Below are 12,719 nucleotides of genomic sequence, written 5' to 3' on the forward strand. Positions count from 1 at the left end.
CGGCGGAACCCCTGCCTAAACAGGAAGGTCTTGCAGTGCTTCCTGAAGATGTCCAAGCTAGGGCTCTGGCAGCCTCAAGGGGAGGGAGTTCCAGAGCTAAGGGGCAACTACCAAGAATGACCTCCCATGTATTTTCACCAAGCAAGCTTGTTGTATTAATGGCATTTGGAGGAAGTTGTTCTTGGCTGACCTTAGGGATCACAGTGGGGCATAAACTAAGATTGCTGGGGGACAGGGATACACACATTCAAACATGTCCAGGGACCAACATACAAGTAAGCCATGTAGGTAGGGACACTGGGAGAGTCACTTCTGTGGGAGGACTCAGGTGCCTATATACTGCCAGGAGCATGGGGAACAAGCATGAGGAGCTAGCCCTCCTACTCTCCAGTGGGCATTATGATCTAGTAGGGATTATGGAGACCTGGTGGGACTCTTCACACAACTGGAGCATAGATATAGACAGCTACACCCTGCATAGAAGGGAACAGGTGGGGAAGAAAGGTGAAGGTGTTGCTCTCTATGTGAAAGAGCAGCACACCTCCTTGGAGGTTTACATCAGCTTAAAAAATGGACAGCTTGAAACCCTCTGGGTCAAGTTGCAGGGGGGGAGCGGTGAGAGAGACCTAACTGTAGGTGTATACTACAGACCACCAAACCAGGTGGAGGAACTTGATCTGGAGTTCACCTGAGAATTGACTGAGGCTGCACATGCACGTCACATGGTCATTGTGGGCAATTTTAATTATCCAGACATCTCCTGGGAGGAACAGTTGCCCGAGCTGGATTGGTCATGATCCTTCCTGACCTGTGTCAAGGAGCTCTTCCTGATTCAGGAGGTACATAGGCCAACCAGAGGTGGCTCTCTGCTAGACTTGGTCCTGGCCAAAAGAGACAATCTCGTGACTGACTTAAATATAGAGGGAAGTCTGGGCAACAGCAACCATCATGTTCACTGTCCAACTTAAGGCAGACAAATTGGAATGCAGGATTGAAGTCTTGGAGTTCAAAAATGCGAATTTCAACAAACTTAGGTCACTAGTAGGGCAAGTGCTGTGGGACCAGGGACCAAAGGCAAAAGATGTGCATGAAGAGTGGTTGTTCCTTAAGGGCACAATCCTTGAAGCACAAAGGAAGTCCATTCCAGTGCAGAGAAAAAGTAACAGACGGGCTGGGAAGCCCTCTTGGTTAAACAGGGAAATCACAGTCCTCTTAAGAAAGAAGAAAGAGGTTTATAAACAATGGAAGCTTGGGGCGGGACCCAAGAAGGACTATTCCAAGATGGCCTGCATTTGCAAGGAACAGATAAGACAGGCTAAAGTGGTGACCGAACTTAGATTAGCAATGGGAATCAAGGACAATAAGAAGTCCTTCTTTAGGTACATAGGGAACAGGAGGAAAACAAATGGGAGTGTGGGGCCATTGCTCAACAACTCAGGAGAGCCGGTTACCAGTATCCAGGAGAAAGCTAAACTCCTGAATGACTACTTCGCCTTGGTCTTTCACCAGACCAAGGGGAAAACCACGCCAGGTACAGTACAGGATGACCTTGGTAGAAATAATCGCGTTCCTACTATTGTTATAGAATTGGTGTCTGACCAATTAAAAAAATTAGATATATACAAGTCAGCGGGACTGGATGATCTTCATCCAAGAGTGCTGAAGGAACTGGCCAAAGTCATTGTGGAACCCCTGGAGAAACTCTTCCACAACTTGTGGCACTCTGGAGAAGTCCCTGAGGACTGGAAGAGGGCCAATGTTGTGCCCGTCCACAAGAAGGGCAGGAGGGAAGACCCGGGTAACTATAGGCCAGTCAGCCCTAGGGACAAATCCTAGAAAAATTCATCAAGGAGTCTATCTGTGATAAGCTAGTGGAAGGTAAGATTCTGAATGACAGCCAGCATGGCTTTGTTGCGGGCAGGTCTTGCTGTACCAACCTCATCTCCTATGACCAGGTAACTCGCCACCTGGACATGAGAGAGCAGGTTGGCATTGTATACCTTGACTTCCAAAAGGCCCTTGATCTAGTATCCCACGATGTCCTTGCTAGAAAATTGGAGGACTGTAGGCTTAACTCCAAGACAGTCAAGTGGGTGAGAAACTGGCTGCAAGATAGAACCCAGAGAGTCGTAGTGAACAGATCTGTGTCATCCTGGTGAGAAGTGGGCAGTGGTGTTCCGCAGGGGTTGGTGCTCGGTCCAGTACTTTTCAACAAATCTTTATTAATGATTTGGATGTAGGGGTGAAGAGCTCACTGGCCAAGTTTGTAGACGACACCAAGTTATGGGGGAGTGTGGTCATGCTTGAAGATAGGCTACAGATATAGGCGGACCTAGGCAGGCTAGCAAGTTGGGCAGATCAGAACCTGATGAAGTTCAACATCGAGAAATGTAAAGTGCTCCATCTTGGGACAAGCAACCCCCAACACACCTACAGGCTTGGCGGCACTGAACTGACTAGCACCACGAATGAAAGCCACCTGGGGTAATAACAGACCACAGTGTGAATATGAGTTGGCAGTGCAATGCTATAGCCAGTAAGGCAAAAAATGCTCTGGCATGCACCAATCGATACATCTCCAGCAAAACCAAGAAGGTGATTCTTCTACTCTACTCAGCATTGGTGAGACTGCAGCTGGAGTACTACATCCAGTTCTGGGCACCACACTTTAACAAGGACATGGACAAGCTTGAGAGAATCCAAACAAGAGCTATCCATATGATCAGACACTTGCACAGCAAGCCATACGAGGAAAGGGACTTTTCAGCCTGAGGAAAAGAAGGCTGAGAGGGGACCTGGTAGCAACTTACCGCTACACTAGGGGCGTACATCAAGGTCTCGGTGAGGAACTGTTCACCAGGGCACCTGAGGGAAAAACTAGGAGTAATGGCCACAGTTCCTGGAAGACCGATTCAGGCTCAACATTAGGAAAAACTTCTTCACAGTCAGGGTGTCCAGACTGGAATAAGCTCCCTCCAGAGGTCGTGCAATTGCCTACCCTGGAAATCTTCAAGAGCAGACTAGACAGTCACCTTGCTGGGGTCACCTGACCCCCAGTTATCTTTCCTGCTTGGTGCAGGGGGATGGCCCCGATGATCTTCTGAGGTTCCTTCCAGCCTTACAATCTATGAATCTATGAATAAAGGAGATAGTGGTCCCCCAAGGTAGTTAGAGCTTGGACCACTTAAGCCAAAACCAACACCTTGAATTGCTCCCAGAAATTTATTGGGAGCCAATGCAGACTCTGAAGCACTGGAGTTATATGCTCCTCATGACCAAACCTCATCAAAAGGTGTGCCCCATGTTCTGCATCTGTACCTGCCACAGTGTCTTCAAGGGCAGTCCCACGTAGAGTATATTGCAGTAGTTGCACCTCAGAGTTATGAAAGCATGGACAATGTTGGCCATATCTCAATCTGCAAGAAAGGATCACAACCTTGTCACCAGAAGGAGTTGGTGGAAGATACTCCTAGCCACCAACACCACCAGGAGCACCCCAAGACTGTGAACCAGAGTGACAAGGGGAGGCTGAACCCCATAAATGCTAGGTGTCCCAACCCCACCTCCTCACCTGGTCATGTGGACTGCCCACCACCATCACATGTCTTGTCTGGATTTAACTTCAGTTGGTTCATTCATACCCAATCCCCAGCTGTAGCCAAGCAGTGGAAGATGCCTGACACTGCGGGGCCCAGGTCAGGTGAGAAAGAAAGATAGAGCTGGGTCATGAGAGACTATAGGGCTCTGGGGCTTGGCTCAAGGGATTGGTGGCACAGGTAGTTTTCTTCTCAGTCCTCCCAGTTGCAGGTCATGGGTACAGGAGGGACAGATGCATAGAAGAAGTAAACAGAAGACTCCAGAGGGCTTCAGCTTCTTCAACCATGGTACACACCTCCAGGACTGTGGCCTGTTGGGAAGGGACAGCATCCACCTCATGCCAAAGGGGAAGAAGCTTTTCTCAGTTAGAATGGTGGACCTCCTGGATAGGGCTTTAAACTGAGATCGCCGGGGGATGGGCCATCAACCAGTAGCACAAGCCCAAAAAATGGCAACCTCAAAACCAGCATCCCAGGGTACAATAGGAAGCTTTCTCCAGCACAAGCCAATGGACAGGTTATTCCCCTGCTCAGCCAAAAGCCTAGAACCTCCAATGGCAGGTTTAGTTGCCTGTACACTAACACTAGAAGCATGGGAAACAAGCAGGAGGAACTGGCTCTCCTACTAACCAACAACCAATACTATCTTATAGGGATCACAGAGACCAGGTGGGACTCTACCTATGACTAGACCCTGCTCATAGGGGGGTACACCCTGTATAGGAGGGATCGTGTTGGGAAGGGCAGTGGAGTTGCTCTCTATGTAAAGGAACATTACATCTCCCTAGAAGCCAAGACTAGAAACAAAGAAAGGTGACTTGAGACCCTCTCAAGATATGGGGAGAGCATGGGGAAGGGGATTTGATTGTAGGAGTTTATTACAGACCTTCAAACCAAGAGGAACAGCTCAACCAGGAATTCTCTGGAAAACTGGCAGAGACTGCATGTATGGAGCCTCTGCCAGTATGGAGTATGGTCATCATGGGTGACTTCAGCTACTCAGACATCTCGTGGGATGAGTACTCAGCTAGATCCGATCACTCACAAAGCTTCCTCACTTGCTCTGAGGAGCTCTATCAAACACAAGAAGTCTATGGGCCGACCAGGGGCAAGGCACTCCTAGACTTGGTTCTGGCCAAAGGGGACGATCTGGCGAGCAGCCTGAGGATTGAAGGGAAACTTGTCGACAGTGACCATGAGATGATCACTTTCTCCAGCTACTATAAGTCAGGGAAATTAGCCAGTAAAGTAGAAATTGGAGGTGTGCCAGTACATCAGTCTGATATTGGATCAGCACCAGTATAAAGAAAATTGACTGTATCAGAAATCAGCTTTTTTTTCCTGATGTGGCTGATAATTTGGCCAATAAATGCCCCGTGCATGCACATACCTGCAGCACAACACCTAGGCGATGAGGAGCACAGCCCGGCAGCTTGGAAAGCTATGTCTAGCTGGTAAGTCTGTTGTAGTGGAAGGGTAGGGGCAAGAAAAGGGGCGTGGGGGGGCAGATCAAGGCCCTCCATGGTGAGGGAGGGCGTGGGGCTGGGGCAGGCATTGCCCAGCTAATGTGGAGCATGGGGTGGAGCTGTGGCTTGTTCGGGGGGAGTGAGGGGAGAGGGCAGCTTCTGCCGCTGTGCACACCCTGGGAGGGCACAGGGAGTGTGTGCCCCTAGATCTGCATGGGGGCAAGGTAGGCTGCAGCTGTGGGCTGGGGCTGCGCTGGACTCTTCCTGGTGGGGGCTGGGCTGGGCTGGGCTGGGCTGCACTCAGGGCAGGGCAGGTGGCGGCACTGGGACAGAGGGTTGGGGCAGGGCTACAGTGAATTTTGGGGTGGCTGCAGCCCCCCTCCCAGTGCTGTCGCTGCCCCCCCGAGTGCAGCCCAGCCCAGCCCTGCCCCCTACCGGGAAGAGCCCGGTGTAGCCCCGGCCCCATCCTGCAGCAGCAGCCCACCCTCACCCCACACAGATCCAGAGGCACGTCCCCCATGCCTTCCTGGGGTGCACACTGTGCCAGGAGCTGCCGCCCCCTCCTCATGCCCCTCTGATGAGCTGCAGCTCCATCCCGCACCCCACCCTGCCTGAACTGGGCAGCACCTGCCCCAGCCCTAGGCCCTGCCCCAGCCCCACTCTCTCCCTCACCACAGGGGCCTCAGTCTGTCCCCCCTATGCCCCTTCCCTTCCCCCTCCCCTTCCACCACAACAGACTTACCAGACAGACACTGCTCTTCAAGCTGCCAGGCTGTGTATCGAAAATCGGATCAGTATCAGCCGATATGCCTCCTTAAAAATCAGCTTTTGGTATTGGCCCCAAAAATATCTATCAGTGAACCACTAGTAGAAATCCTTGATTTTAGGAAAGCTGACTTCCACAAACTTAGAGGATTGGTTGACGAGGCCCTGCGGGACCATGGTCCGATGAGGAAGCGGGTACAAGAAAGTCCGTGCCTTTCATAAGAAAAGCAGCAAAAGTGCCGAGAGACCCCCTTGCCTCAACAGGGAAGTCATGGACCTCTTGAAATTAAAACAAGAAGCCTACAAAGGATGGAAGTTGGGAATAACTACCAAAGAGAAGTTCTCGGCAACAGCCCACACCTCTAGGAAGCAGATCAGGACAGCAAAAGCACAAACTGAATACAGATTGGCAACTGGTCTCTCCTGTAAATGGGTTTGACAACTACCATTGTAAACAGTCAATACTTCATGACTAGTCAATGCCCAAACCAGTGGTAGCTTTCCATTGATTCAGCATGAACTATTCCAGAAATTACATGTTTTTAGAGAGGCCTCAACATGTTCTCTATCTTCCTACTCACAATCACAGTGCTTCACTCACTTTATTTTATATACAGGATATTGCTTTATGCTATTTTGTAATGGTTGTCTTCATTTTTAGGTCATGAAACGACGGCCAGTCAGTTGTCATTTACAATAATGGAGCTGACTCGGCAACCTGAAATAATGGAGAGGTATATATGTTCTATACTTAGCTTGCAAAGCTAGCTACGCTGTTCCGGATGAGCATCATAAGCCAAATAATAAATATGAGAACTATTAAAGAGCCAGCACCAATTAATAATCCATCCTGCTTTGTGTTCCAAAATAAATATTTAATAACATGTATGCTGCATAATAACATATAGGAAAAATTAAGATTTTTCAGTTCTATATAAGTAATGTATTTCAAAGCTCCATACCAGAGGTGTCAAATAATCCAGCCCACAGAGCTCTAGTGTCTGGCTCCCAGTACTGCCCGTGGGTCTCAGAGTTGACTCACAGGCAGCATGTGGGGCATGCTGGGTGGCCTTGTGTGCCACATGCGGCCCCTGCTCTAGTTAATGTATGGTATGTCCCAGAGTGAGCACTGTGTGCAGCACAGCTCTGCATGGCCAGAGCAGAATCATGCCCCACACGGCACCCACTCCAGCTGCTCCACGACACACTGTGGATCTGCCATGCAGGCTGGCCTGTACGTCTAATCCATCCCATGGACCAGCCCTGTGCCACTCATCCAGCCCATAGGACCAGATGAGCTTGACACCCCTGCTTTATACAAAGCTGATTTCTGCAAAAAGGATGTGTCAACTCTGATTACACTACACGTATACACGTATACGTATTCCTAATGTCCTGATCCTGATACATTTACTCAGGCAGTCTCCCTTTGGAAGCAATAGGAATTTTGCAGGCTCATTATCAGGGAAATTAAAAAAAACCCCACTTCATGCTGCTTGGCAGAAAATGGGTATCTCTAACTAAAGGTACTTTTTAATGTCTCCTCTAGACTTCAGGCTGAAGTGGATGAGGTTATTGGAACCAAGAGAAATATCAGCTATGCAGACCTTGGGAATCTCCGGTACTTAACACAGGTACTGCAGAATGAGGTCAAACAACAGTCACAGCCTTTTGATGGCACTTTTGCCATGTCATACACAGCCAGCAGATGATCCAAACTGGTGTAATTTTATACAAGGAAAATTAACAATTCTTAATCCCTGCCTGCTTAGTTTAAATATAATCAGACTATAGGACTAGGTGTCTCCCTTCCTACTCGTTTCAGGTAGTTTGACAACAAGCTCCCAAGACTTTGACAACCAAACCTATATCTGGTCAGTCATTGCTAAGGCATTTCTAGCTGATACCTTGCTACAACAGTAAAGTAACCAGTGACTGCTACTTGGATTAGAGACTTTCAAGGAAAATCCAAGAATTGGTTTTGGTAATTCAGAAGTGCCAGTTCTCTTCCTCTTCTTTTCTGTCTCTCTCTCTCACAGCTGAGCATGGTACATGATCACCTGATCATGCATCTAGGAGGCTATTTTTTTGGAATGAGGGGTAAAACTGAGGTATGACAAGCTGTCATTATGTATATCCCATGTCTCTTTTTGCAAGGGTAGGGAGACCAGTGAACTTGTATGTACTAAATTCTAGTACTGGGAAATACCATGTCCCTGCCTAATTGCTGTACCAGAATATAGTGGTCACTTTTTTCTTCTCAGCTTGCTGCAAGGTGGCAGTGTTGCTTTTATAACAACTTCCTTGTCCCATCCCAGATATGGCTACATTTTGACAGTAGATGACTATCAAAAATATATGTCCATCAAGAAAATATTTCTCTACCCTCTTGAGAATGCAAATAGGTTTCTGCAGAAGCTCTCCAAACTAGTTTAAGCATCACTGGGCACATCTACATGTTCGCTTAATGCAACACGATAAACTTCAGAGCTCTCTGAGCTGGAGTCAACTGCTCCTGGGCGCAGCATCTATACATATGCCTGGGCCAGCAGTACTTTGAGTCAGGGCAGAATAGCCCTGGGCTAGCAATAGACTTGGGGGGTCAGCCTTAGGCCCCGGGTGGCTACGCTGGGCAACAGAGGGGCTGGCTGGGGCATGAGGGTGTAGAACCTGTGCAGCCATGTGGCTAGGCAGCAAGCAGGAGTCTGCCCCCACATGGTCACCATCTGCATATGCATTTCAGCACAGTAAATGAATTTGACAGTACTATCTTATGGCTGAGTTAATTTACTGCACCCTAATATCAGTGCATGTGTAGACTGTGACGCTTTACTGTGGAGCTAATTACTCAATGCTGCAGTCAAGCGCATGTGTAGATGCTCCCACTGTGACACTTCTTTTGTGATAGGCTTGCACCTGAAATTCCTTCTTATACATGAGGTACTAAGAAGAGAAGAAGTGAGTGTCCTCTGTCACTGTCTTCTTTCTCCTAAATACCTGATGTTCCTTTCTGCTGATACATTGGCCTATAAGAGTCTCTTTAATAGTTTTAATGCTGGTTTCAATCTGAGACTGGAGTAGACAAAGGAGATTTGGCCAAAAGTCTGCTCCACCAAAATCTTTGTATGAGTCACTGGCTCTTCTTCCAGAATTCAGAAGCCTCCAATTAGTCCAAGTGGAAGACTACGGAGGAGGAATTAATGTTATTTTTCTTTTCCTGGTACTGTATTAATTAACTCTTTCTTACTCTACTCTGACACAGGTTCTCAAAGAATCCCTCCGATTATATCCTCCTGTTCCTGGGACCGTGCGCTGGACGGGAAAGGAAAATATCATTGAAGGCATCAGAATTCCAGCAAATGTGACTCTATTTGTGAGTCTGATAGCTGCCTCCCAAACCCAGCAGGCTGTGGGTCTAATCAGATTTTGAGTTAGATAGACACAGCGAGACCAAAATTCTCCACAGGAGTAGTTCAGTTGCTTTCAGTGAAGTTGTGTCAGCAGGGAATTTGGTCTTGAAGAAAAAAAGGTGTGAATGGGGCACTGGACCGTTTGTAGAAATGTGCCAAATCCAGTGATGGCAAGAGTGGTCTAAGTATGTGTGGAAAGAAACAAGTAGTTTTCTTCTTGTACCTATGAGCCTGCAAAAAGTATTTTCCAGTGTGTTTCATATGAATAACGCAAGCATGCATCCTATTGGCAGTTCAGCTCGTATGTCATGGGAAGGATGGAAACGTTCTTCAAGGACCCAATGAATTTCAAGCCTGACCTGTTCAGCAACAGTGCACCCAAGTGAGTGTTTTTTACCATTCTGTCACCAGTACTTAATAAGTAATCATAGAATCATAGAAAATGAGCACTGGAAGGGACCTCAGGAGGTCATCGAGTCCAACTCCCTGCTCAAAGTATAAAGAAAATGATTTAGATGGGAAAACGTATATAATTATTGTATATTTTCCCTGTTTTGAGAGTAACACAAGACTTTGCAAAATAATAGTAATATGTGGCTTTTATGCAGCACTTTTCACCATTAGAAGTCCAAGCACAATACAAAGGAAAGCAACAATATTAATGATGATGGTGATGATGATGATATAGTTGCTTATATTATAGTTATGCTAGGGTGGCACCTATTGGTAAAAATCAAAATGTGTTCCATTGTGAAAGATGCTGTACAAACAAAAATAAATGACATGCACTGGTAAAGTATCATTACCTCAGCAGATTAGCACAAAGACTCAAGATGCCATTCTGCTATTGGTTATTATGACCCAGATGTATAAGGAAGTAATTTATGAACATTTCAAATTATAGTTGTAATAAAATCTTTGATTTTAAAAAACCAAACAGCTTCTCTCTCTACAGTGAAACCACCGGAGTAAATGTTGTGCCTTTTTTTCCTTCATAGGCCATATTTTTCCTATTTTCCATTTTCTTTGGGACCCCGTTCCTGTGTTGGACAGATATTCTCACAGGTAAGCAGACCTCTGGAAGTGCAGTTTCATTAGGAAATGCAGCGTCATAGTGAAGCTACTGCTCCTCATCCTTTCAGGTGGGGTCTCTAGGCCTGTCCTGTCACTCATTTGTCAGATGGGGCGAAGCCAGCCTGTGGTTGCTTGTTCTGAAGCTGTTGTGCGAGTCCTCTGCTTGTCCAGGCTACCAATCCAGCATGTTTCAGGAGCACTAAATCTACTTGAATTTTAAATCCTTACACAGCCTTTAACTACAATCCAAACCCCTTTGATAGGAATTGCTGTCAGACAGGGTCGTGGGCCTGCTTTTGGGACAACCCCGTGGGATATGTGGTCCAGATAGAAGCATCAAACTACCAGAGACTTCAAGGAGGCAAAGCAGAAAGGGAAGTTGCAGACATGGTTGCTCAGGTTAGGAGAAATGATTTCTTGGCAGAGCATGAGAAGCAGCTTCTGCGGGCAATGCAGCAAATCCTGCACTCTAAGGTAGCGCATGGTGAGTGTCTAAATGTTGATACTCAGTGTGCCCCAATTAAAGTATTCTGATCTATACCCTGGTCTTCAAAGCAGACCTAAAACTTAAACAAGTGCCACATCTTTGCATCTGTATTTCTTCTCCAATTTTGGAAGGTGCAGGTGACTGAGAAGTGTATTGTTCCTACCCACTCTGAGAGGCAGCTCTTCTTGTAGTTCAGTTGCAATGATACTGTAACATGCTTAGTTCTACATTTCTGGGTTCCACAGAACTGTGTCATATCCTGAATTTAAATACTTGCAACCAACCCTGCCTCTGCTGAATGCTACTTTGCTATTCTTAACAGATGGAGGCTAAAGTGGTGATGGCGAAACTGCTACAGAGGTTTGAATTCCAGCTGGCGCCAGGACAGAGCTTTGAAATTGTGGATACAGGAACCCTCAAACCACGAGATGGTGTTATGTGCATACTGAAACCACGAATACTTCAAATATAGTGGGACGGGAGGAAAGGAATGAAATGGCATCAATGCTGGAGTTTCCCTCAGATTATTTAAATTCTCTCACTAATCCAGGGTTAGATTTTCCAGTCCATTTTAGCGGCTACTAGATTGGAAGTTAGATCGTTCTTCCCATAAAAAGTATGAAAACATTTCGGAGGTGCAGTCAAATATCCATTTAAACATCTTTGGTCTGAAAACTGAGCAGAAACTTTGCAAAACAGACTTTTAGTTAGGGACTGCCTATTCTAAATTGAAGTGGAAAAACCAGAAGAATACTTCCTTTCATTAAAGCAGTAATTCTCAAGCAGGGCCCTGGGCACTCTGGGATGCCAATGGATCTTTTAAAGGGTGCCATGAGGTGTGAGTTGATAAATTAGGTGTTAAGAGATAAGCAGATAAACTAAACAGATAAGTGCAGGCTCAGGCTTGATGATCTCCCTTTCCCACTGCCAGGCCTCTCAGCAAGGAAGCAAGTACTGTAATATATAAATTCGCTTTTGAAATTGGGTGCCATTCAATTCGCAAAAGTGATGAAAGGCTGCTTCACATCAAATGAGTGCCTCAAGTCCAAAAAGGTTGAAAACCACTGCACTATGGGTTACAAATTTGGCAAAGGCCAGTCCTGGTCTAATTTTTTACAGATCTCTCTGGACCCCATGACTCAAGCTTAAATTCATATAAGCACTTGTGTAGAGGCACTTGGATCAAATAGGTCTGAGTTTTGGGTGTGAAAATTAGGGTCTGTTCTTCTGACCAGATAATTTTCCCTATCTTCATCTGTGTCCTCACCTGTGATAGTAACCTACTGGGGAAAAACAGTGCCTCAGTAAAAGGAAATGCTTCCCTTTCAAGACTGTCTCAAGTTTATTCTCTTACCCAGAGAAGGTCCTTAGGGTAAATCCAATATTTTTTATTAGACCAACTCAGATAGTTGGAAAAATTCTTCTTAGTAAGATTTCAGGCACAAACACCCTTTGTCAGGCTGAGGAAGCGTCTGCAGATGGTCTGTGCTCTTCTTCTCTTGCCCACTACTTCCACCAGGTGGTAGCCTTTCATTTTTAATGCAGGAGCAAGCCAGAATTTTCCAGACCTGCTAGTTGCTGAAGAGCAAATGTATCCTAAGTAGGGTGGCCATCATAGAGGACCACTGCTTTCGGTGGTTTTCTGCTACTCTGTCCTCCATTGATATGAAACCCGACGCCTTTATGTCCTCTATTTTTCTCTTGAAAATTTCAAGAGAAAAATAGAGGACATAAAGGTGTCGGATTTCGTATCAATAGAGACCAGAAGACAACCGGCCTGTGCTCTATGATGGCCACGCTAGTCCTAAGCTATCCCAGGAAGTAAACTTTGGGGGGACAACGACACCCCTGGAGCTGGACTGACACTGTGTATGAACTCTGTCGCAGAGCACTGAGGTGCCCTGCTCCTAAAGAGGGGAAA

At 46.6% G+C, this 12,719-nt stretch overlaps 1 protein-coding gene across 1 annotated transcript in view; it reads left to right on the forward strand.

Annotated features, from left to right (window-relative positions):
* LOC102376314 (cholesterol 24-hydroxylase) overlaps window positions 1–12,713 on the forward strand; it is a 27,229-nt gene extending 14,516 nt beyond the window's left edge. The window contains exons 10-15 of the mRNA XM_014524986.2: window positions 6,489–6,561; window positions 7,377–7,461; window positions 9,090–9,200; window positions 9,531–9,619; window positions 10,236–10,302; window positions 11,121–12,713. Coding sequence (XP_014380472.1) covers window positions 6,489–6,561; window positions 7,377–7,461; window positions 9,090–9,200; window positions 9,531–9,619; window positions 10,236–10,302; window positions 11,121–11,270 — 575 coding nt within the window. The 3' untranslated portion in view covers window positions 11,271–12,713. The remainder of the gene's footprint in view (window positions 1–6,488; window positions 6,562–7,376; window positions 7,462–9,089; window positions 9,201–9,530; window positions 9,620–10,235; window positions 10,303–11,120) is intronic.
* The last annotated feature ends 6 nt before the right edge of the window (window positions 12,714–12,719 follow it).

This window comes from Alligator sinensis, unplaced genomic scaffold (genome assembly GCF_000455745.1).
Source record: "Alligator sinensis unplaced genomic scaffold, ASM45574v1 scaffold160_2, whole genome shotgun sequence".
Taxonomy (NCBI): Eukaryota; Metazoa; Chordata; order Crocodylia; family Alligatoridae; genus Alligator; species Alligator sinensis.